Below are 22576 nucleotides of genomic sequence, written 5' to 3' on the forward strand. Positions count from 1 at the left end.
ATGCACAGATAGGGGAAGTTGGAAAGCCTGAGTAAGAAGTAACTCATTCGTTTTCTCTGAGACTACTCTCTGTGTCCATATGTTTTTTTTTTGTCTCACAGTGCTCCGAAAAGCTAGTTTATGTTGCAGATGTTTTTCCTGCAAGCTTAGTTGCCACTTGTCTTTTCTTTTACAGCATGGAAGGTGAGTCCCGGGAACCTAGCCGCTGAACTTTGGCCCCCTCGAAAAATGACGGCAACGATGAGGATAAGTCAGGCACTGCACCGTTGTCATGGAGACAGAAGCTCGCGACCATTTGCTGTGTTGCTGGTAGCTGTTCTCGCGGTCGCTTCCGCCACGGAAATAACCTCATGGCAAAGCGGATTAGAGGAAGACGGGTACATGAACAGAAAATTCCGAGGTAAGGAAAGACGTTGTATCAAAGAAATTAAACGCCGTTAACAGAACGGGATGCATTCACTATTTCTGGCGTTAGAGCGCCATACTAGGCAACCAGGCTTTGCGTTACTCGAAGTCCAACACGGTGTCGGTGAATTCATCTGACCCATCGAATTTGAAAGAGATGACATCATACCAGTCGCCATTCACCTCTTTATTACGTTCGCTTTGATCTCAGTGTATATCTCAACATCAATTAATACAGCCGATTTACATGATAGGCGAAGGTTAAAAAACTGGAACCGAGACAAAAGAGACGTACAGTAATCGCAGAATAGTACGAAAAATGAAAAAGAGACTTTGAATATAATAGGTTCAACGCAAGCATAAATAACTGATGATGGTCACTCACCGAAAAGGCTTTATTGTACAAAGACTTACTGTTTGTCAATCATGCCTGGAAGCAAACGTGTTTCTTAATTACCGCTCGAACTGGAATACGATGTTGACAGACACCCCTTTTAATCATATTAAAACCAAAATTAAACTAGCCTCCGGCTGAGGTTCCTGATCAATATCCTCCAATCCTCAACATTTAGAAGTCTGGGGTTCCCGAGAAGAAAATGCTTTGCGAAAGATTGATTCATCAGATCAAGGCTCCATCAGCAGACTTCCATATACAGAGCATTTACGCGTACAATTAAACTTTCTGTCTCGCAGAATGTCTTGGCAGAACACTACTGTGTAGCAGTTGTGTCAATCCAATGCCACCAGTGCTACACGACTAGAATTGCCTTTTACGAACACGATGTGCTTTCTGTACGGATTTTACTAAGTCTGTTCTGTGTCTACAAAAGGAAGATAAAAATCGTTCCCACTATGAAATGCATGTAGGTCATTTATGCCAATTAAAGGCCTTACAATGAAAATCGAAGGGCCTGGCGTGAAAACATACAATTCCACAGAATACACACGACGGACAGTAAAGCGTTTCTTGGACCGTGATGCCAACGTTTGCCTTTAAAACACCATATTACACTAAATGGACGATAGCAGTTAACTTTCAATGTGAAGACGCTCATATATATATATATATATATATATATATATATATATATATATATATATATATATATATATATATATATATATATATATATATATATATATATATATACCCTTCAAATGAAAAGCTAAAATTCATGAAATCAAAGCAGTTCTACTACAAGGACAATTTGATGATCAGCGTTAGCGATTTACGAATGTGGCAGACAAGGGTTCTCTTATTAGTAACCTTATCCAGGGCCCCGTTGACTGGTGATTAGAGTGTATAATTAAATTCCATGGAGTGTCTTATACGTAATGGAAAACATGACTATAACTCACCTTGACACGCCGTGTTTGCAAAACAAACGGCATGCTCTGAATTTGAATTCATGTAGGAATGTCACACCGATCCGTCTTGAATCTTATTCGCATTCTAATATCAGTCGGCTCTATCGATATATACTTTCCCTGTCATCTCCGTCCCCCGATAGTTAACAATTACTGCGGATAGGGGTATTCTTGTTAACTGCACGGGTTATTTTGTAATGATGAAATAACACAAACGCTATTTTGTTTTCCGTAAATCCAACTGTATGCACATAAGGAGGGAAAGGAGAGAGAGAGAGAGAGAGAGAGAGAGAGAGAGAGAGAGAGAGAGAGAGAGAGAGAGAGTGAGAGAGAGAGAGAGAGAGAGAGAGAGAGAGAGAGAGAGAGAGAGAGAGCACAAACTGTGTTGTTTTGTTAAACTGTTGAATACAAGAATTAATCTACGTTGTGCATTTCACTTTGCTAATGCTTATTGTAATGTTTTATAAGATTGTCTCGTAAATTCCCTTGCTTTTCCCCTTGCTACTTTTACACCTAATGACATAGCGTTTGCGCACTGATGTCATTTTGATGAAGAAATGAAGCCATGCACAAATCAGACCGAAATTATTCATCGACATAGGCTATTGTGTAAACTGAAAATATGAAATATGCGGTGTATGTATGTATGTATGTATGTATGTATGTATGTATGTATGTATGTATGTATGTATGTATGTATGTATGTATGTATGTATGTATGTATGTATGTATGTATGTATGTATGTATGTATGTATGTTTGTTTGTATGTATGTATGTATGTATGTATGCATGTAGGTAGGTAGGTGGATGGATAGGTGGGTGGATGGATAGATATAGTGTTTACATCCACATTTAGAAGCATTTCTGCAACTAACACATACGTTTTAATCTGACTTGCATTTTCAGAACCTCGAACAGTTACCGAATGTGGCGGAGTTTACAGCGAGTCAGTGGACCAAATAACATCGCCGAACTACCCAATGCTTTACCCAAATAATGCACATTGTGTTTATAGGATTTCAGCGCCAGATGGCAAATCCATATGGGTAAGATCTTACGTGACTTTATCATTGTGAGTTCTGTATAGCCAGAGGTTTGGTGTTTTGTTTGAGATTAGTGTTGTGTAAGAAGAGGAGAACGATAGATATAGACAGACAGACAGACAGACAGACAGACAGACAGACAGACAGAGACAGAGAGACAGAGACAGACAGACGAAAGACAGACAGGCTGACCTCTGACATATACAGTCAAATATTCAGTGAAAGGTGCGTGATTTATAGACACTGGAGAGATTGAAGGCAAGTGTCTGAATGAGAGAGAGAGAGAGAGAGAGAGAGAGAGAGAGAGAGAGAGAGAGAGAGAGAGATATTGTGCAGTACTATCAAGGGAGTCCGTGATTGAAGACCGTTGACAACGCAGTGATTGAATTTTAAAAATACTGCACTAGTCGCTGTCTCTCATGCATCCTAATTTAGTCTTTGTTCGACTCCAACCTGATTCATAAAGTGAATAATGTCGCACTGTGTTTTCAGTCAAAGTGATGAATATTTAGTCCATCGCCTTGAACTTCTCTCGAATGGGATGTGACTCTTTCATTGTAGGAAGCCCTATTCTCATTTTAACAGCTAGCACTTTTTCCCCACTTTTGCAGGGACCCACCTTTCAAAGGTATCAGGTGTTGTATGTGTTATTTAACGCCGAATTAAAATTGTATTCTTTGCGAGTGGTTTTTTTATAACCATTTTCATAAAAGGAAAGTACATTATCTGTCATATCATAAATAATGTATCAGATGATATTAAACGCTTCTTCAGTCTTAACCGCTAAAATTAAAAACAAGTTTCCATCAAAATCCGTGTTCTTTCCGACAAAACATGGCCAGTTGGCGTCACATCGCTGTATTGTGTAATTATCCGCTCATGGTCAACTTGGACTTGTTTGTAAGTAGCATATATATTCTTGTAGAAATTCAAACCATGGCAATCTTGATGGTTCTGTGAATAAGAGAGAAAGTGAACTTCGCTCTGATTGGTCATTGACACTGAATGACGTACGCGATAAAAATGGACAGAGGATTATGCAAGTAAAACTATCACCCTTTCCATCACGTGACCCATTACCGCCGACTCACCATCTAACAGTCTTCATCTTACATATATGAGCGCGAACGAGAAACCTCCGGGATGGCACCTCTGTCCTGTCACGAGCATATCAAAAATTGATATCAAAACCCGTTCGACTGGAGCATAGGTCACGTAAAGTACTTATATACAAGGTGGTTCTGGATAAATTGATCAAGTTGCGTTACCTGTCGTGTTTGTGTACATATTGGAGATTTTTGAGTTTTATTGCCCGCCAAACTTGATTGCAGCAATGCTGCATCTTGCCCATGCTGAACAGTGACATAAATTGAATTCTGCACCCCATTCGCTGCAGAAGCATTCATGTAGTGCTTAAGAAACCTGACAATTGAAGCATATCATGCACACAGGATTATATAATATATTATAGTTGTTCTATCATTACCTGTAGTGAGTCAGTCTCACGCAGTTGCCGAATTTTGGCTAAGAAAGGAATTAAAGAGTGTGCCTACACGTCAATGAAAAGAGTCGTTTTGATTTGTTCATCATGGACAACTGAAAGAGTGCGGCACTCACCATCTCTGCGAGACAGAACGGTACAGAAAGCGTCTGTAGTACCTGCTCATGGGCTCTCGTTGAGTAGTTTGCGAAGGACTTTTCGTACGTATAATTTGGACTAAGCCGATAGCTTGCTGTGTAATTGAATCCCTACTTCGTGTTCTCACGACCAATGCAGTGCAATAGGGGTTAATTGAGGGAGACCCAGGACCCGATAAAAAGCACACGGCGAGTAGCAATTATCGCAAGAAATCTGTAACGTCACCAGTTCAACCTGATAACAGGTTGATTGGCAATCAACCTTCAGCCCTGAGTTAAAAACTGTGTTCGAGGCGTACTGTCAAACACGTCAACGTTTCAAATCACGATTGAAATTGTGTGAAGACACATGTCAAACGTAAAGGGACATAAATTCGCGCCCGCAGGCATCTCATGCATACTGCGTGGTTTTTTGAAAACGAATACCTATTTCATTCGTTGAAGCTCCATTAGCTGTCATTTTAGATGTATTTCCCGGCACGTAATTTGCTCCGTTTGTGAAATAAAGTTTCTTGTTCGACTCTTAAAACTATGTCTAAGTGTCTAGTGTGCAAACTTGTCTACGCAGAATGTGTGTGTGACTGATGTATAATCTTGTTGTTTGACAATTGAATGCTGGGCCGGACTTGAATTCATTCGGCACTAGTTGCATATTGCGAACACGATACGTCGTGAAGGTAGAATTTATACTTGTATTTCAACATACGTCATGGGAATAATAACGAAACAGTGCACTTGTTTTGTAGAACAAAAATAGTGAAATAATATCGGAACTTGCAATCGTTGTCCGTTGAATCACGGTCACGCATAGAGTGACCGTGCTTGAATGAGATGTTAGCGATATCGTTAGAGAATCTGCGGACGGAAACGTGCACTTGAACAAACCACAGCTCACGCGTTGTTCTTCAGTGTCTTATCCCGCCAAAAACAGATCCATATTATAATAGTAAATTATTGTTATTCAAACTTTGAAAGGTATCAGTGCTTCCAAATTACTGGACAAAGAACGGTGACCTTTCACTAGTTTTAGGCTAAACATTCAATGTTGTTCCGAAATTATACTGCTGAACTGCCAAATTTACCTGTAGAATGAAACATATTGATGCCTGTCTATGAAGGTCACAATGAGATGTTCTTGTAGGTCATTTGAGGTAAATTTATACTGGCAGGATGTGAATAATTGACGTAAAGGTATTGGAAAAAATGGCCAAGCGGCAGCCATATTGACTTTTACCTGATATAAAGAATTGTTCAACGAATCATAATGTAGTGTCCTTGGGACAGATTATATATATAAGCAGTGGCTCTTAAATGGTCCAGGAAAAGCTATTTCATGAAAAATTATGACAAATTGACCACGAGACGACCGTAATAGCTCTTCGCAAAAATAACCGAAGAAGTATATCAGATTTTCAATCGTTGGTTCGTGCAAATGTTGGCCAAGGTATGTCTGAATAGCAGCCAAAATCATGACAGTGTGGCCACCAGGCAGGAATCAACCATTCTTCCAAAGTAATTGTTTACTCTAAAGTTTAAAGGCACTTGGTCCAGGCAGTAGGGCTCAGAGATTGCGTCTCCCTTGCAAGCATGCACATGAAAACACAGAAACTGCTGTTGACAGCCACACCCTATCCTATCTTTCAAGTAATCGACGTACATACATTTAGTCACAGTGTGTAGTCATTGATACAGAATTAGAATGAGCCGTGTGTGATTAAAAGCTCTGAAGAAACAACATTCAGCTTTACGGTTCCAAATGATCATCTGTTGGCCATATGAGAACTGCATCGAAGCGCATATAGCAAGAGATTGCGAGTTGAGTCTGAACGAGATCAGGGTAGGGCAGACAACAAATAATGGAGGCTCACGTTAATGCTATCCAACGCACAGAGCCATTAAAAATATCCCCTCTTTGCTCTTCTTGAATTGTGATGGATAGCAACTGAAACTGCTTATATATATAATATATATATATATATATATATATATATATATATATATATATATATATATATATATATATATATATATAATGTACCTTAGATGAGATATTACATTGATATTTGGTATTTGCGCAGCGTTGATAGAGTGAAACTCTCGATGGCGGGCAGTGATTTTTCAATGAGATCTCACATCTGTTGTTTCATGGGTTAAAAGCATAGAACATTGAGGTCGCGGTACATGATCAAAATATCAAATGTACTTCGAATACTTAAAAAATGCGTAAATAAAGAGAACGCGTAGGTTATTGAAATAAAGTCCTTTGGCGAAATATCCATTATTTCATTAGTAAAAGTATGCGTTTTTTTTCTTCTTCAATTAAATCAGGAGCTGCCTAGCGACTGTCTGTAGTGGCAGCACGCTTTTGTCGAGGATTTTGTGGAGACAAACCTTGCCTTTGAACTTGTCCTCCACTCATCGCTGAACAGCCCGTCTAATAATATAAACCGAGGCTATTTCAAAATATCAAATTATTTAATATGATATTTTCTTCAATGAATCATAAGTCCATGCAAGTTTACTGCGTAATTTTTCAAATCGCTCAAAATGCGAGGACGTCTTTTCACGTATAAGTTCCCGCCAAAACGGACGAGATCGTAGCGTGCACTGGCACGTGCTGAGACCAGTGTCACTACTGTCTCTCATTTGGGTAGAGGTTTATGACAACGCAATATTAGAAGTGCAATACCAAATCACTTCCACAAATGATATTTGCAATTCGCAACAAATTCTCCAAGTTGGTTACGAAGATGGATGACAAAGTCAGAAGCTGATAGTCAGGAAAGGCAATCTTCGTGACCCTATATGATCGTTCGTCCCCGTGTAATTGTGTGTGGTAGTGTCGTACATTGTAGTGTTTTGTTTACCGTTTTGGTTCTCGATCGACGCAGGTTTGCTGGGATATGAGCTACACAGGCAATTCGGTACAAATTCATATATTTGTTAATATTTAATCTCGAACCAACAGGTTGCCCCAATAACAGGTTCGTTTCAAAATAAAACTATTATACAAAAACAATAAATATATAACAGTTACAACGAAAACAAACAAACAGAATTCACATAAAATACAGCAACACCGTGAAAGATACAGAAATACATCCAGATAAAAGTAATTATTCAGAAAAAAGGATCTTACATAATCCATGACGAAAATTTGTGGATATGATTCCCTGTTACAAAGCTGCAGAGAATGCTCAATCTTACTGGGGATTCATGCAGACGAAAATGACGTAAGATGATGAAGGGTTTGTGAAAAATGGCCTCGTCATTAGTAAAGTGAAAGGAAGTTCTTTTTGTATCATAGGTATTTTTTACGCTTTTAATAAACACTAACAACCGATTTCATTACATCTGCCTTTCTCCTACAGATTCAATTCATAACGTTAGAGCTGGAACAGTCCAAAGAATGCGAATCCGATGTTATTGAAATATACGATGGAGTTAGCGACGATGGACCCCTTCTCAGAACGCTGTGCGGGTTTCAAAACTCCCTCCCGGCGGTCACCGCGAACTCCTCCGACGCGTACATCGTCTTCAAGACGGACGGCATTGGGACCGCCAAGGGGTTCAAATTAGAGTACTTCATCTTTGATTGGAATGAAAGCGGTGACCAACGAAATAATACCTATACAAGTAAGTTGTAAACGATTTTACATGAAACAAAACGAAAAACCAACTTAGCGGGCTTACCTTACATAAAAGTTTGCTCAAAAACTAGAAAAAACTGTAAACAGTAATATAATTTCTTCCATGCGGCTAGGGTACAGATTTTCGGGCTATTAATTTATTTCCAATAATTCCTTGGTCTACCACTTGTTGGGTTTCATTTCAAAGAAGAATTTTTATCGTCTAAGTTTTTCGAAATTAGAAAATTATATTTTCCCCTATAGAGGTAACACGCGGATGGCGGCCATTTTGAATTTCAAACATCGGTAAATGTAAGGTAATTTGTTTCTGTGGTGAAAGATATTGCACGGTGACCCCGGATTCTTGATTTGGTAAGAATCGTTGAAAGTTTCATCGAGTGAAATTTGGGCAAAAGTTTAAGTCTTCCCCTTCCGAGGTGCATACTACTTAAAAACAAAACCAAAATCATAATGTGGCTGCCCCAACCTTACCGTGGTCGTAATAATAATAATAATAATAATTTTATTGAGCTCTACGACCCCTTTCGAGGTATGAGAGTACATTTACATCAAAATCTCCAAACAGATAAATACAATGAAAAAAAGTTCTAATAAAAAACTTTAAAATATATTTAAAAATAGCACTAGTAGTAGAACAATTACATGCACATACGGAAAAATACATAAATAAAGTAGAAAAAACAACTTAAACTTGTTCATAATGAGGTTGGCGAATTTCGCTAATTTTGAGAGATCATGCAAATTCTTACTTTTGAAGAGATTCTCGAACATGACAGTGTTAGGACGTGTATAATAATAACTTTTTACATAATTTTTCTTTCATTATTTAAAGCAGGACATTCTAATATATAGTGCATTTCATCACCAATTTTGCCTGAGTTACACAAAGTACAAATATTACTAAAATTATTTTGGTAACGGTTGGAAATAGGAAGTTTGTGGCTACCACAACGAAATTTAGTGAAATTAATTCTGTCCGTTGCGTTGAGCTTAGATAGGTAGTATTCAAAGATACACTCATTCTTGAAGATACGATAGTTTGTACATAAAGTATTTTTTTGGACCTCGCTGTGCCAATTTTGAATGCTGATATCTTTCATTCGCAACTCCAAACTGTGTTTCAACCATTTCTTGTTTACATTTTTATAGTCATACCAGATATTAGAAAAACCACACTTGTCAAGAACACTTTTGATTTTTACAATCCAAGGCGATTTATAGCTGTTGTTATCATGCATGGACTTCAATAATCTAAACATGGAACAAGACAATTTACTCTCTTTGGAAGATATCAAGTGTATCCAAAAATTAATCATACGCTTTTCAATAATAATATCCATACTGTTTTTTCCCAATTCTCCGTAAACCATACAGTTCGCTGTTCTAGTATTGACCCTTAAAAGATTTTTCAGGTACTTATTATAGAATGTGTTAATTTGTTTGGGATTTTGATATCCCCAAATTTCATACCCATACAAGAGTATAGGTGTGACAAAAACATCAAATAACTCGCACTGGATGTCAACAGGGAGATTAAGACGCTGGGCCTTGGCTTTTAGACTATACATGGCACGCCTGGCCTGATTGACCTGTTTATCAATTGCTTTTATAAATTTACCATTGTAATAAAGGAGTGTGCCTAGATATGTGTAGTCATCACAGACTTCAATAGAGTCTTTGCCAAAAGTAAACTTGTGCTTTTTAACTTTACCCTTCGAAAAAATAACCTTAGTTTTACTTGTGTTAACCGTAAGGTGCCAGTTATTACAATAGGTATATACAGCATTGAGGGCATTTTGCAACTCCTCAGCAGATTCTGCAAGTACAATAGTGTCATCAGCATACAATAACACATAAAGACGCAGAAATACTTCGACATCGTCATCACTAAGTGGCTGCCGTCCACTGTAATTTGCTAATCCCATTACTGCGCATGCGTTAGCAGCAAAATCTGGAGGCGGCAATCCAGGACAGTGCGAACTGCAGATGCCGAAAACACTTTTCACAGTGGACTGTTACCACTCGATCGATACGGATGACAAAGTATAAGTATGCACCTAGAAATTACTCAATCAGAAATTTCATAATGAAACAACAGTCTCTGAAATATTGCAATTTATTATGTTGGAAGACTATTATTGCGGGCTATAATTGAAAGGCTTTTAGGCCCATTTGTTTGTCCATCAGATAGCAAATGGAAAGAACACCGTCAGAGTGATTAAAGTAAGGATTTTCCCAAATGGGCAATTGAAGATCATAATTTTTAGGTCCCGACTTCAGAGGCAATTGACCCATTTTTTTCACTTTTGAAAACTAGCAGAAAGACGAATTTACCCTTCACAACATTAAGTCTGACATAAGAACAGAGAATCGTGTACTGGATTCAAAACATTTGTGTTTCAGTGAACTAGTTAGCTTCGTGCATCCAGTACACATTACTGTGCGTTTTGCCGTCTCCACTCAAAAATTCTCGGTCGAATGACCGGGAACGTTCAGTGCAGTTGACATATCGAGTCATGTGAAGGAAAGTGATTATGCTTATTTTCTTTCAACCCGGACAGCTTGTCAAAAATCACAGCTATCATGATCTTTTCCTTGGAGGGCAATGCAAAACGGGCAGGCATTTCGCGAAGGACGCGCCATTTTGACTTCGACCCGAGCGACCTTCCGACGATACATAACTTTAAAATTTGATCGACGAAGAAAGCGGAATTTTTATAGATCTCCCAATAGGTTTCATTGATGCAGCCATTTGGCTACCGCACTAAAATATATGATGTGTTTGGTATCTTAAACACGATTCGAAAGATATATGCCTTTGACAGGGTCAAGGGGTTAATGTATATGCATTTCCTCATAGCAGAATTAATGTAGCTATAAGCCAGGTTTCTAATGTGTCTAAATTGATAAGATGGTCGTTCGCATGCTGAGGAGGCCGCAATGGCATGGGGCTGCGATGGGAATGATACCTGCATTTACAAATATTAAAAAAACATGTATGTTCACACCCTGCGGCGGGTAAAACCTGAAAGATGGTGGGTCTACATAAAAACCTCTAGACCATCACGCCCACTTGGTGCTCTCTCGGTTTTAGAATACAACGCGCGCGCTACACTACATCAATTCTTTAATATGAATCTTGTTTCAATAATATTTGAGTTTGACGCGAGTGTCACATTCACCGTGTGAATGCCTTAAAGCTATATTAAAAATTGATGGCTAATGCAAATGTGTTTCTGAGCGCTATTCGACATTCAGAGTTAAAATCATCGGGTCATCGGAGTCAGTCATGTCTCTTATTATACGGCAAGGTTACAGGAAAATATTGAGAGTTTCAATAACGCCGGAGAGCTTTGCCACTATAGCGTGTACTGTTCACACACAACTCCCAGAATGCAGTGCAGTTTTGTTAAAAGCACAAATTGCATTTTCCTTCGCAAATGCTGACGCATATACGTGTGTTGACTTTGACATATTTTTGATAATACATGAAAAGATACAATATAAGCGGCATCAACAAACGAATTCAGTTCTTCTAGATTTGTCTTTATTACGTTTGTGCAGAGGCAATACAGATGACACTATAGCAAATAAGTTTATATTATCCATGTGCATGTGTGTGAGATTCCACGAGTCCTCTTCTCCATTATAACAAATTTTGTCTTGGAAATGATAGTGACGTCATGGATATAACATTAAGAACACGCACAGACTTCAAATGTGTTTAAGGATAAAATACTCAGTCTGATAAACATGATTTCCATCAGGGAGTTAGCCATTAAACCCTACCTTGTATCGAGCAGGAGTCAAATGGGTTTTAGCATAAGGCGTTGCTGTACGAAGGCGAACTCTTGGAATTCAAAAAGCCAGGCAGGACGTTCAACCCTTTTTCTTCGTACAATGTACTGTAGTCTACAGTAAGAGCTCACAGCATGGGCAGAAACAGAAAAATATTCACTATGCCCTGGCGCCTATTTTATTTGTCACAATCAGGGCTACTTTCATTTTTGCAGTGTTTTATGCTCAGTGATACTAGCCCGGGCGTGTGGGCGGGAGATATTCGATACCTGCAGACACATACACTATTAGTGTAGGCGACGAAATCGTGATATTCTGGTGTGTAATACACAGTTATACATGCACACGGAGACTGTAAAAACTCATCGCTGACTCGGTTTCGAATTCCACCGTGAGGTTTATTGAAGCTCACAGGCAGACACTGAGCCGACCATATCATATTTTTCGCCGACACGTGGACACAGTTGCTTGATTATCGTTGCCATGACGACACGACTTGAAAACGTGCTGTAAGTGGAATAGTCACAATCCTACGACACCACCTGCTTACGGTTGTTTCGTATCAAAATTCGTGCAGAAGTGTCTCGTGAAGCTGGCTTCTGATCGTCCTTTGAAAAGTTGCCGCACGTGATATGCACGTGGTGTGCACGTGCCTTGTAACGCCTTTACCTCCCAAGCGAATCAAATTGAGGAAGCTGAACACTACTGTGTTTTCTAAATCGTTTTGATATGCTGATAGGCCTATTAAAGTCAAGGAGAGTAGTGCTCAGACAACTGAACTATTTTAGATGTCAGAAAAACAACAGTAACAAGGACGTCCAACAATCACAGAAATAACGGCTCGGCAGGAAAGGCAACTTCTCACATTCCTGGCTACTGTGAGTGTGGGATGATTCCACACTCTCTGAAATCGTCCCACACTGTGCAAATGCGCGTACATGAAAGCGGTATATATTACACGGATTCTGACTGGATAATAAACGGCCTTTCACTCCAAATGCAAAATATTATACAATGGCGCGATGAGTAGCACACGGACCGGAACTACAAAGTAAGCAGCTGGTCACGGTGCAGTGGCAGACGACAGCGATGTCACGTTTTGGGATAATATTGTACTTCGTCGGTGATCGGCACACAAAAGATGGTCGAATTTCCAAATAACTATTCAAATAGTAGCTTACTTGATTGCGAAATCGCCAATATTCCGCCCGTAGGCGTAACGTGTGACCTAAGACAAATTTTTAGAGGTTATTACCCAATATCGCCTGTTCCTGTGTCGTATCAGCATTCGTGTCATTTGTGCTGCGTCAGACACGAGACAGAGTCGAGTGTCTGACGCAGCACAAATGACACGAATGCTGATACGACACAAGGAACAGGCGATATTGGGTAATAACCGATTTATCATATACCCATGCCCATAATTTTAGGGAATTTTTACTAATAGAACGAAAAACCTTTAATTTTGAGGCTTTACTTTATTACGCCTTGCGCATAAATATCATAATGTTTATGTGAACAGGCTTCATTCATAAAGTATACGACGAAGATGTCAACATCACGCGCGACATCGTCCATATCTCAATGAAACCCAAGAAGAAAGACACCGGGATACAAAAATCGTCATACAGAAGGAACAATTTAAGGTGCAATATGCTATAACAACTGTAACCGATCAAACACTGCTCAGCTTTAAATCTATCCTGATTTCGATCGTCGTACGGCACGGAGCTCGCGCAGAGAGGGGACGCCATTTTGTTAGTTTACCTTTAGAGTTGCCATGTCAACAGTCGTCGCGCGCGCGACATCGCTGTCACGCCACGCGCTCACTACCTGTTCGGTGGAGACCGTGCACAGCACAGGGACGCGTTATATTCCCAGCTGTGTCACGCGCACGCTGCAACCTCTTGCGAATTTGGGTACTATGAATAGTTGTACACACACTCTTACTCATAAGAAATCCAAGGGTGGACACCGAACAAGACCGTTTGGGAAAATCTACATTGTAACGGGTTATATGCCAACAAAACCAATAGTTATGGCCATTTCTTACGTCAAATAAATAATTTTTCCGGTAACATTACCAAATAGTGCGTTTGTCATTTGAAACGGAGTGTAATTTCACTGCTTGAACGAAGGGAAAACTGCTCTGTATGCAAATTACAGGTCGCGATGTCGCAATAGATTTCTCGAGTGCTGATTGGCTATGAAGTGCCGGCTTTCCTATGACGTAAGTATGTGCAAATACAAACATTGCAAACGACGTCCCAGTGTTTCAACCCGGAAGTGTGAATCTCGCACAGTTTTCGACTGTTTCATGGCATTAAAGTAAGACATATGCGTACAACTAATTAAACCTAGTGCCTGTCTAACAATATGCGAAGTGTGGAATATCTTTTGGGTCATTTTTTCATATTTCAGTGATTTTTACTAAGGTTCGAGCGCGAGTCGTACGTGGTAACGTACAGACCGTACGCGTTCCGATGAACCACGCGCCACCTGTCCAATGACAGTTTCCGTTTGAAATGATTGACGTACAGAGCAGTTTTCTTTCAGGTGTCCGCTTTGTGTCCTCCCTTGGTGTTTTATATAAGAACAGTGGCAAAGCACTTAATCTTGAAAATACTATTTTTACAATCAGACGGAAATATAAATATTCATTAATAATTGATATGTTATTGTGAACAAGCAAACACGGAAAACAAATGTTGTAAAAGATCGAGTCAAAATGTTCGAAAACGGCTACTCATTGTACCAACATTCGTCATTCGAAAGATAACGCGTCCCTGTGGTGCACAGTGCCGGCGCCGTGCGAACGGCAGAATGTTTGCTTGAACTTGACCAAAAAAAAATACCATGGGAAAACATTTCAAGACTCAACGTGATATTTCCGTATTTTGCAACCAGAAATACCCGTGTTCCTCGAAGCCCTTCAAGTTTTTACGTCGGCGACATCGCTTCACAGGCGGGGAGCGGCAGCCATTTTGTTGTTTACGTTGTTTACCAACAAACTGCTAATGTAGTTCGGGAAAACTCTAAAACTGATGACGTTCATCGTGCATATGTCGACGTTTACCGTGAAATATCACGGCTGATATTTTACGTTGAACGTCACTAGGATGTAGCAATATGGGCATGGGTATATGATAGGGGACTATATAGTGACGCGCAATAATTTATGGCCACGAAGTAGGATGGTCACTGACAGTTGAAATAATCATCAATGTTTCCAGTGTGAATTTTACGCATTTGTAGTCATGTGAGAAAAGGAATCTCACACACCAAGGACCTAGGATCAGATTTCTCACACTCGTTGGAGATATTTTGTCTCACATTCCTGGCCGCTGGGAGTGTGGGATCGACGATGTGGGAAAAATTGATCACACACTTTCAGGAATCGTCTCACACTCTGTACAAATGCGCTTATACGAAAAGCAGTATATTATTACACGAGCTCTGATTGGATAAGAAAAGGCCTTTCGCTCCACGTGCAAAATATTATCCAATGGCGTGTAAGACACAGAATCTCACACACCAAGGACCTTGAATCATATTTCTCACACTCGCCTGCAACTCGTGTGATACAAAATGTCCCAAATTCTTATGAGAAATCTGTTCCTAGGTCCTTGGGGGTGTGAGATTATATTAGTCTTATGTGAAATTGAATACTAACGCACAATGTTCAATAAGTTATATTCTCTTTTCCCAACTCAGTTTGTGATGACGTCACCGCTATGGCGAGTAACGGAGTGCTGCTCTCTCACAGAGGTTATCCTAGCAACGAGTACCCCAGTCACAGTTTCTGTAAAGTGTTGATTCCTCCAAGGCCCGGCTTCGACGGCGTGAAGATTGAATTCTTTGACGTAAAACTGAAAGTGTTCACAGGTAAGGGCGTTCTTCCCGGCAGCATGTCATATTTATAGAACACCACGCCACGCACCTTATTTGGTCAAAAGTTTCTGTAACAACGGGAACTCTTAGGCGTCGTCATCTTTGAATGTGAATTTCATCATATCATGTAGCCTTCTTACCTCAATTACGCACTTCTTTGTGTCCATGAGGTTCGATGAATTTGCGTAACAGGCAATACGAAAACATTTGAAAGTCCTGGCAATGTATGTTTCCCTGACACAGAAAGTAATAACGATCAGGTTCACCAAGAGCCATATAACTGTGGCACAACGACTCATGATTTTTACGACTTTAACTGTCGAGGGGGTCACCGAAATATCACAAATGCTATCACAGAAGCATAAGTAAGTATATAAAGTACCGATGGCTGTCCAACATTTTACGGTTTTTACAATCTTTACAACCATGGTGCAGTTACTGAGCATGATTATTCGCGTTGAAGTGCTATTTGTATTCATACTTGTGCTCGAAGTGTTTGACAAACACTGTTGGTGAGCGTCACCGTGAAATGCGTTATTTTGTGATCACCATGTCACACTCAACGTCGCATGCTGCTTCAATGCACTTGAACAGTTTCAAACCAAAGTATTGGTACGATCCTATATTGCTCCCTTACAGAGGCTTGACTTCTATACCGTGAAATGGCAATGTCAGGGCTGAAGACCGCCCTTCGTTGATTTATTCACTCTTCAGACGAGGAACGCCTCAATTGTTTATTGAAAAGATGTTCAGTTTCGTGGAAGCCGCCTCGATTTGTTTGTATGCATCCTCAATCTGATGCGGGCGAAAGAAGTTACAACCGGGTAAAACTAAGATTTCCGGTAACAATGCTAGTGACGAAACCACATTCCGCCAGGTTTAAAGGGACGTAAGCTGTAACTTGTGGCAAGTTTTTCAGTATTCTGCTTCTGTATATCAACTACCGTGTCTGACCCTAATCCATTTGCCATGCTGAAATTTCGAGTATTCTTTTTGTCAACACAGCTTGTATGTGTGTAGTGATCATTGTTTACTGTTTACAAATGGATTCTAGTCCAGACTTTAGCACAATTTCAACAATAACAATGCAGATTATACTCATATAGGTTGTGTTGATATGCTAAATACAAGGTATTAATGCATTAAATTACAGTTTAGGGATTCCACACAGAAAGTGTAGGGAAACCACAGAACAAAAGTTTTAAAAAATAGCAAAAAGATACAGCTCATGAAGCTTTAATAAGTGTGAGCCTTGGAAATTTATTTCAAATAAAGTGTTTTTTAACAACGTAGGGTAATATCAATAAATGACTCAAGAGGAAAGTCGTTATTAAACATTCAACAAAATGGGAAAGTGACGAAATGAGAAATACTGAAATACCCATTAACTCTTTTTTCCCAGGACAGGGCTAAATATATGAAATTGCAGTGATTTCAGTATTCAATTAAGAATACTATTCGTGCATTGATAAAAATCAAAGTGGGTATTTTAATTTCAAGAGAAATGAAAGTCCATTCTAACGTCGCTAACACACAACAAAATGTCATTAAGAAATATATCCACAGGAAATTTGTTAGTTTTCTACAACTCGCGTATCAATTAACCGCTTGAAAGAGAAGTCAGAATTGTATTCCTTGGTCTATATATGGCCAATTTCAACGCTATTTAGCTAGAGGCTATATTCATCCACATCCTCTCTTCCGAAAATTGCATATTTCCTGGAGATGGTGAGGCTATTTTTCACATGGAATCATTTCTTCTGTTACGGTACTCGTTTGCAGTTTTCCTGTTTGTGTGTGGGTGAGAGAGAGAGAGAGAGAGAGAGAGAGAGAGAGAGAGAGAGAGAGAGAGAGAGAGAGAGAGAGAGACGTGTCAACCCTATTTGTAACAATCAACCCTATATTTGTAACAAAATTTAACTCCATATAGATTTAGTAAGATTTTGGTTAGAAAACAAGATTTTAAACATTTTTGACCGAAATTGGTGAAAATTGCCCCGAAACAAACTTTTGGCATGTATCTGCACGACTTGATAATATCTTACGAGTAGGGCTCTTATCCCTAGGAACCTGCACAACGAAATTTAATCTAACGATCATTTTCGGAAAAAAATGAGTTTCGACATGGAAAAAAAAGAAAATTGCCCTAAACATATAAATATGTATATTTCATCAAGATTTCATCAAATACGGCCAAGTTTCTTTGAAAATTAGGTTTTGTTACAAATAGGGTTGATTGTTACAAATAGGGTTGACATGTCACCCCTATTTGTAGCAATCAACCCAATTTTTAACAAAAGCAGTTTCGGAAAAATGAGTTTTGACTAGGAAAAAAAAAGAAAATTGTCCCCAAACATACAAATATGCATATTTTATTAAAATTTCAACAAATACGACAAAGTTTTTTTGAAAATTAAGTTTTGTTACAAATAGGGTTGATTGTTACAAATAGGGGTGATACATGTGTATGTATGTATGTATGTATGTATGTGTGTGTGTGTCCCCGTGGTTTGCAACAAATTTTGAGAGATAGACTAGGTGCATACATTCCTGTAATGAAAATGAGAAATCGACACGACGAGAATTGCTTGGGGTTCACAGTGGCTCACTTGTCGACCATTCCCACTTCGTTTCTGCCAAATACGTACAGAAGCTGTTTTCAGGTATTAGCCACGCGCTTATTTCCGTCTCTGTGTCCGTGTAATCTCCAGTACATTTCAATCGCTCACCGTAATGCCTTAAAGAGGCATTAAACAAATCATTACCTTCAGCGAATCGCTGAAAGGGAATTATTAGTAGCTTAGAATTGCAGACTTTCTCAGAAGGAGAAGAAAGATAGAGAGATCAGCCGGGAATCTAACGATCATTACTATAACTCTGACATTAATTCCACCGACTAATGTGATCCGAAGGAACCACGTATGACCTCTCTGTACAGTAAGCTTTCAAAGATCAAAATGTACACGTGGCCGTTGTATTGATGGCGTCCATTTTGTAAAAAGAGACCATGGAGATACATGAGTAACAGTAATTTAGCGTTATCGAATACAGAGACGGTAGAGGTGAATTATTTATGGATCAACATATACAAGTAACAAAAGGAGTAATATTTTATCAGCTATACCATGTCGTCGCCATTTTACAATTTCCCATATCTGTCTCGGACAATTTGCCCAGACAACCAATGAAGGTTCTCTTTCCTGAAACAATAATTAGGATACTATCCCATGATTTACTTTCCTCGGGGGGGGGGGGGTCTTTGAATTTTGTCTTCGCTTGTGAACATTTCTCCCCGTAGGCATTGATGAGATAGAGTACCGTTAGAGTACTGCATTCCGTCTGTGACGTCAATAGCATTACGTCATATGTTTTGAAGAGGTATATGACAATCTCTTCATAACAAAATGCATGATGCATGTGATTCTGTCATCGGTGACGTACTCGACATATAAATATACGGGTATATAATAGCACACATGAGGGCACATTTACACACTTCTTAAAACACCTTATTTTATGAAACATATGCCTCATGACAGAATGCTATAAATGCTTGCTGAAACTTTCCTCTTGTTTTCAATTATCAAGTATGAAAATCCGGTTTCATAGTGCAAAGATTGGGATGACAAAAACGAATTTCTTTAGCAAACGGATAATGCAAAATGGCCGCTTTATCACGGGTAAATTTATGGAGACTTATAGGTACCTTACCAATTTTCCCAGAAGTGAGAAAGTGAAAACTTCATTTAATATACATGATGTAAACGAGTGAACACGAGCAGTAGACCAGAGTAGGGATGTGAATGAAAATTTGAATGTCGAAATGTGTACCCTCATTGAAAAAACCATGGATTTTATACCTCTGGAATAGTAATGATAAAGTTGATTTTTTGACCGTCCTCTGTACCAAATTCATTATCTTGAGGCTGAAGCTTATAAAGTAAGATTGATGAGCGAACACTCCATACCAAACAACCTTCCACTCAACAAATTCGATGTACCTATTAGTACAGGTGACACTGCACTGTAGTGCCGGTATGGAAATTAGCAGTTTAAGGTTGTTCGGCGACAGCAGCTGTTGTTAGATCGCCGCCAACTCCTTCCTTGGTGGAACTGTGTGCATTATTTAGGACAAAGCTGACACTTGGAAGAATGGTTTGCATCACGCACGTCAGCATTATCATGTATCCTGCCAACCTCCCAACGGGAATTGGCAATTGGTGAGCTAAGAATACGCGTGTTCCAGGATGCAGCTTCCCATTGAATCGCATGGATTAAAGATATACTGTCACCGGTTCCAAATTTGCCATAGTTACCATGGAAAGAGAAAATCTAACCAATCAAGATTTTAAGCGGATGGCCGCTTTTTAAAATCAGCGCCGTCACATGGGCATTTTGAATACCAAGGAACGCCCCTTTGACCATATATGGGCATATTTAGATTACAGGTGACTGTATACCTTTAAACATCTAGTTCTCCAAACTTTTCTAGCTTTGCGTTATGCAAATTTCCAGGTGTATTATAACTACGTTACAGCTAAAACATCTTGTAATATCTAAGCGTGCGTTTCAGGTCTCAGCGACGTTGTTATGTTATTGAATACATTACGTTCGTCTGGTCCTTTAGTTCAATCAATGCATCGCCGGTCTTAATCACAACCAACGTTCACGTTCAGAAGGCCTTCATGCTTAGGTCACAGGACTGAAATGGCCCGAAATACGCAAATGTGCCAAACTTACTTTCTTAGAAGCGAAACATTTCAGAAATGGTCACATTTCAAACTAGTCTTGCTTTTCAGTTTCAAATTGTGGAAGATTTTCCGACACCACGCTACGAAAGAGAACTCAATTTAGTTTGTGGCCTAGCATTGCATTGCAAACGGCCCTTCCTTTTCCGAAGTGAAGGTATCCAACACACATTGCTTTATGAGCAAATTGTGTAATACGGTAAATTTTCTGATACAAGAAATGAATGCTAATCATTAATTGAGCGATAGACCCTTTGACAGAACATTTAAAAAAATAATGATCACTGAAAATTCTACTCTTTTCACGCAATAATGTGGGAGTTCTTAGCTTTCCGTCGTAAAAAAAAACGGTTTGCCAATAGATACTTAGATCATAGACGCGTGGCTGCACATGCGTACAGAGTCTGCATTTTTCATGCGTCCGTAAAGAAAGGCGTTCCCAGTCTTACAATGAACTTACTAAAGTTGATGGCTGGAATAAAAGAAATCTGTAATTCTGGAAAACGTCCTGTAGAAGGGGTGATGAGTGACAAGACAGAATTACAGCTACCGGGTTATTACAAGTTCTATCAACATCCCGGTTATAACATGAAGTCAACTGTCTGAACTCCGGTGTTTGAATCAGCGAAGCGGTAATCTCAGCATGAAAGCGATGAATTTTAGTTTAGCCGAACTGACAGATTGATTAACAGTTTTGAGAATATACGGACTACTGATGAAAATTTGCAACAACCTCACTTGTGTTGTGTGGCGCAAATATCAATGCCTTCGCGAAGCTTATCTGCGTAAAGGTGAAAAATCATGCCAAAGTTTTTCAAGCACTTCGCTTTCCGAAACTAATTTCATAACCAGTCTCGCCTAATTTAACAATTATTTGAAATTTATAAGCTGCTATTTTGGTAAACCATATATTAAAGTTTTTCGCGAAATCGAGACTGCGAAAGACATGTTGCCTTTCGTATCCTGTGGCAGCTTTCTCAGTGAAACATTTGGACGATGTTAATGATTTTTCCTCGAGATCTGTCCTTGAAGGGCACTTTACTGTGAAGCAGATAGCAATCTTGTACGCCGTGAAAACCGTTCTTCAAGATATTTAAGAGGTAAATATGATAAACGCGAACAATTTGCTCTAATTTAGCGTGTCAGTAGAGGTTAGTGGAATTCATAACTGCCACACCTTCAAAGGACAGATTTGACGGCTTGCGTAAGAAACTCATAATTGAGTCAAAGATGAAATGAAACCTTTATATAGGTGTGACAGAAACAGATGACCTTCGGCAACAAATGTGATTTTATTTTGTGTGTTTATTATAAATCTTTTCATCTTTTTTTAAAAAATGTTACACCACACCCGTCTGTTCAGTCACCTTTGCACCTTGTTGTTCTGTAGTAGAGCGGAACAACACATTATGTATGGACGTGCAGATTAACTGTGATGGTGGCGGGGGAAGTAGGGTGGTGTGTAACCTCCACAAATGTAATAATCTCCACAAATGTAATATCAACCACAATTGTAATAAAATGCACCCATAAATGTAATATCGCCCATAAATGTAACAAAAATCAACGGTAACCATAAATGTAATAAAACACCAACCACAAATGTAATAAATGGTAACCATAAATGTAATAGAAAAAACACCCATAAATGTAATACTATCAACCATAAATGTAATAAATCTATTTTGTCGTTGCAATTGAGGAATTAGCCCTTAAATATTGATCTATGTAATAAGGAAAGCAACTCCACACATTATCATCATCATTGTTAGTTTGCGTTTTGCGTTTTAGTGTGTTTGTACGTATATTTGAAAGTGTATTTTACGTTTCACTGTTTTGTGTATAGAACTGATTGGCCACGGCGAGACACAGCTGTAATATGAATGTCAGTGCAGTCTCTACTCCAGCATGAGAGTGGGGAACACTGTATAACACTACGATCCTTTAACGCTGTTTTTTCGAAAATTGCCGTACTTTCTTAATCAATTGCCTCAAATTCGTCTTCAGTGGTGTGGAATAATCGATAGATTGTCT

The 22576-nt window shown here is 39.1% G+C and overlaps 1 protein-coding gene across 2 annotated transcripts in view; it reads left to right on the forward strand.

Moving 5' to 3' along the window:
• The window catches only part of LOC139147963 (low-density lipoprotein receptor-related protein 12-like), a 36015-nt gene that overhangs the window by 782 nt on the left and 12657 nt on the right, over window positions 1-22576 (forward strand). For both annotated transcript variants that reach the window (XM_070719216.1, XM_070719217.1), the window contains exons 2-5: window positions 176-400; window positions 2681-2820; window positions 7827-8091; window positions 15618-15788. In XM_070719216.1, the coding sequence (XP_070575317.1) occupies window positions 229-400; window positions 2681-2820; window positions 7827-8091; window positions 15618-15788 (748 nt within the window). In that variant the 5' untranslated portion in view covers window positions 176-228. The remainder of the gene's footprint in view (window positions 1-175; window positions 401-2680; window positions 2821-7826; window positions 8092-15617; window positions 15789-22576) is intronic.

The sequence above is a fragment of the Ptychodera flava genome, chromosome 13, assembly GCF_041260155.1.
Source record: "Ptychodera flava strain L36383 chromosome 13, AS_Pfla_20210202, whole genome shotgun sequence".
NCBI lineage: Eukaryota > Metazoa > Hemichordata > Enteropneusta > Ptychoderidae > Ptychodera > Ptychodera flava.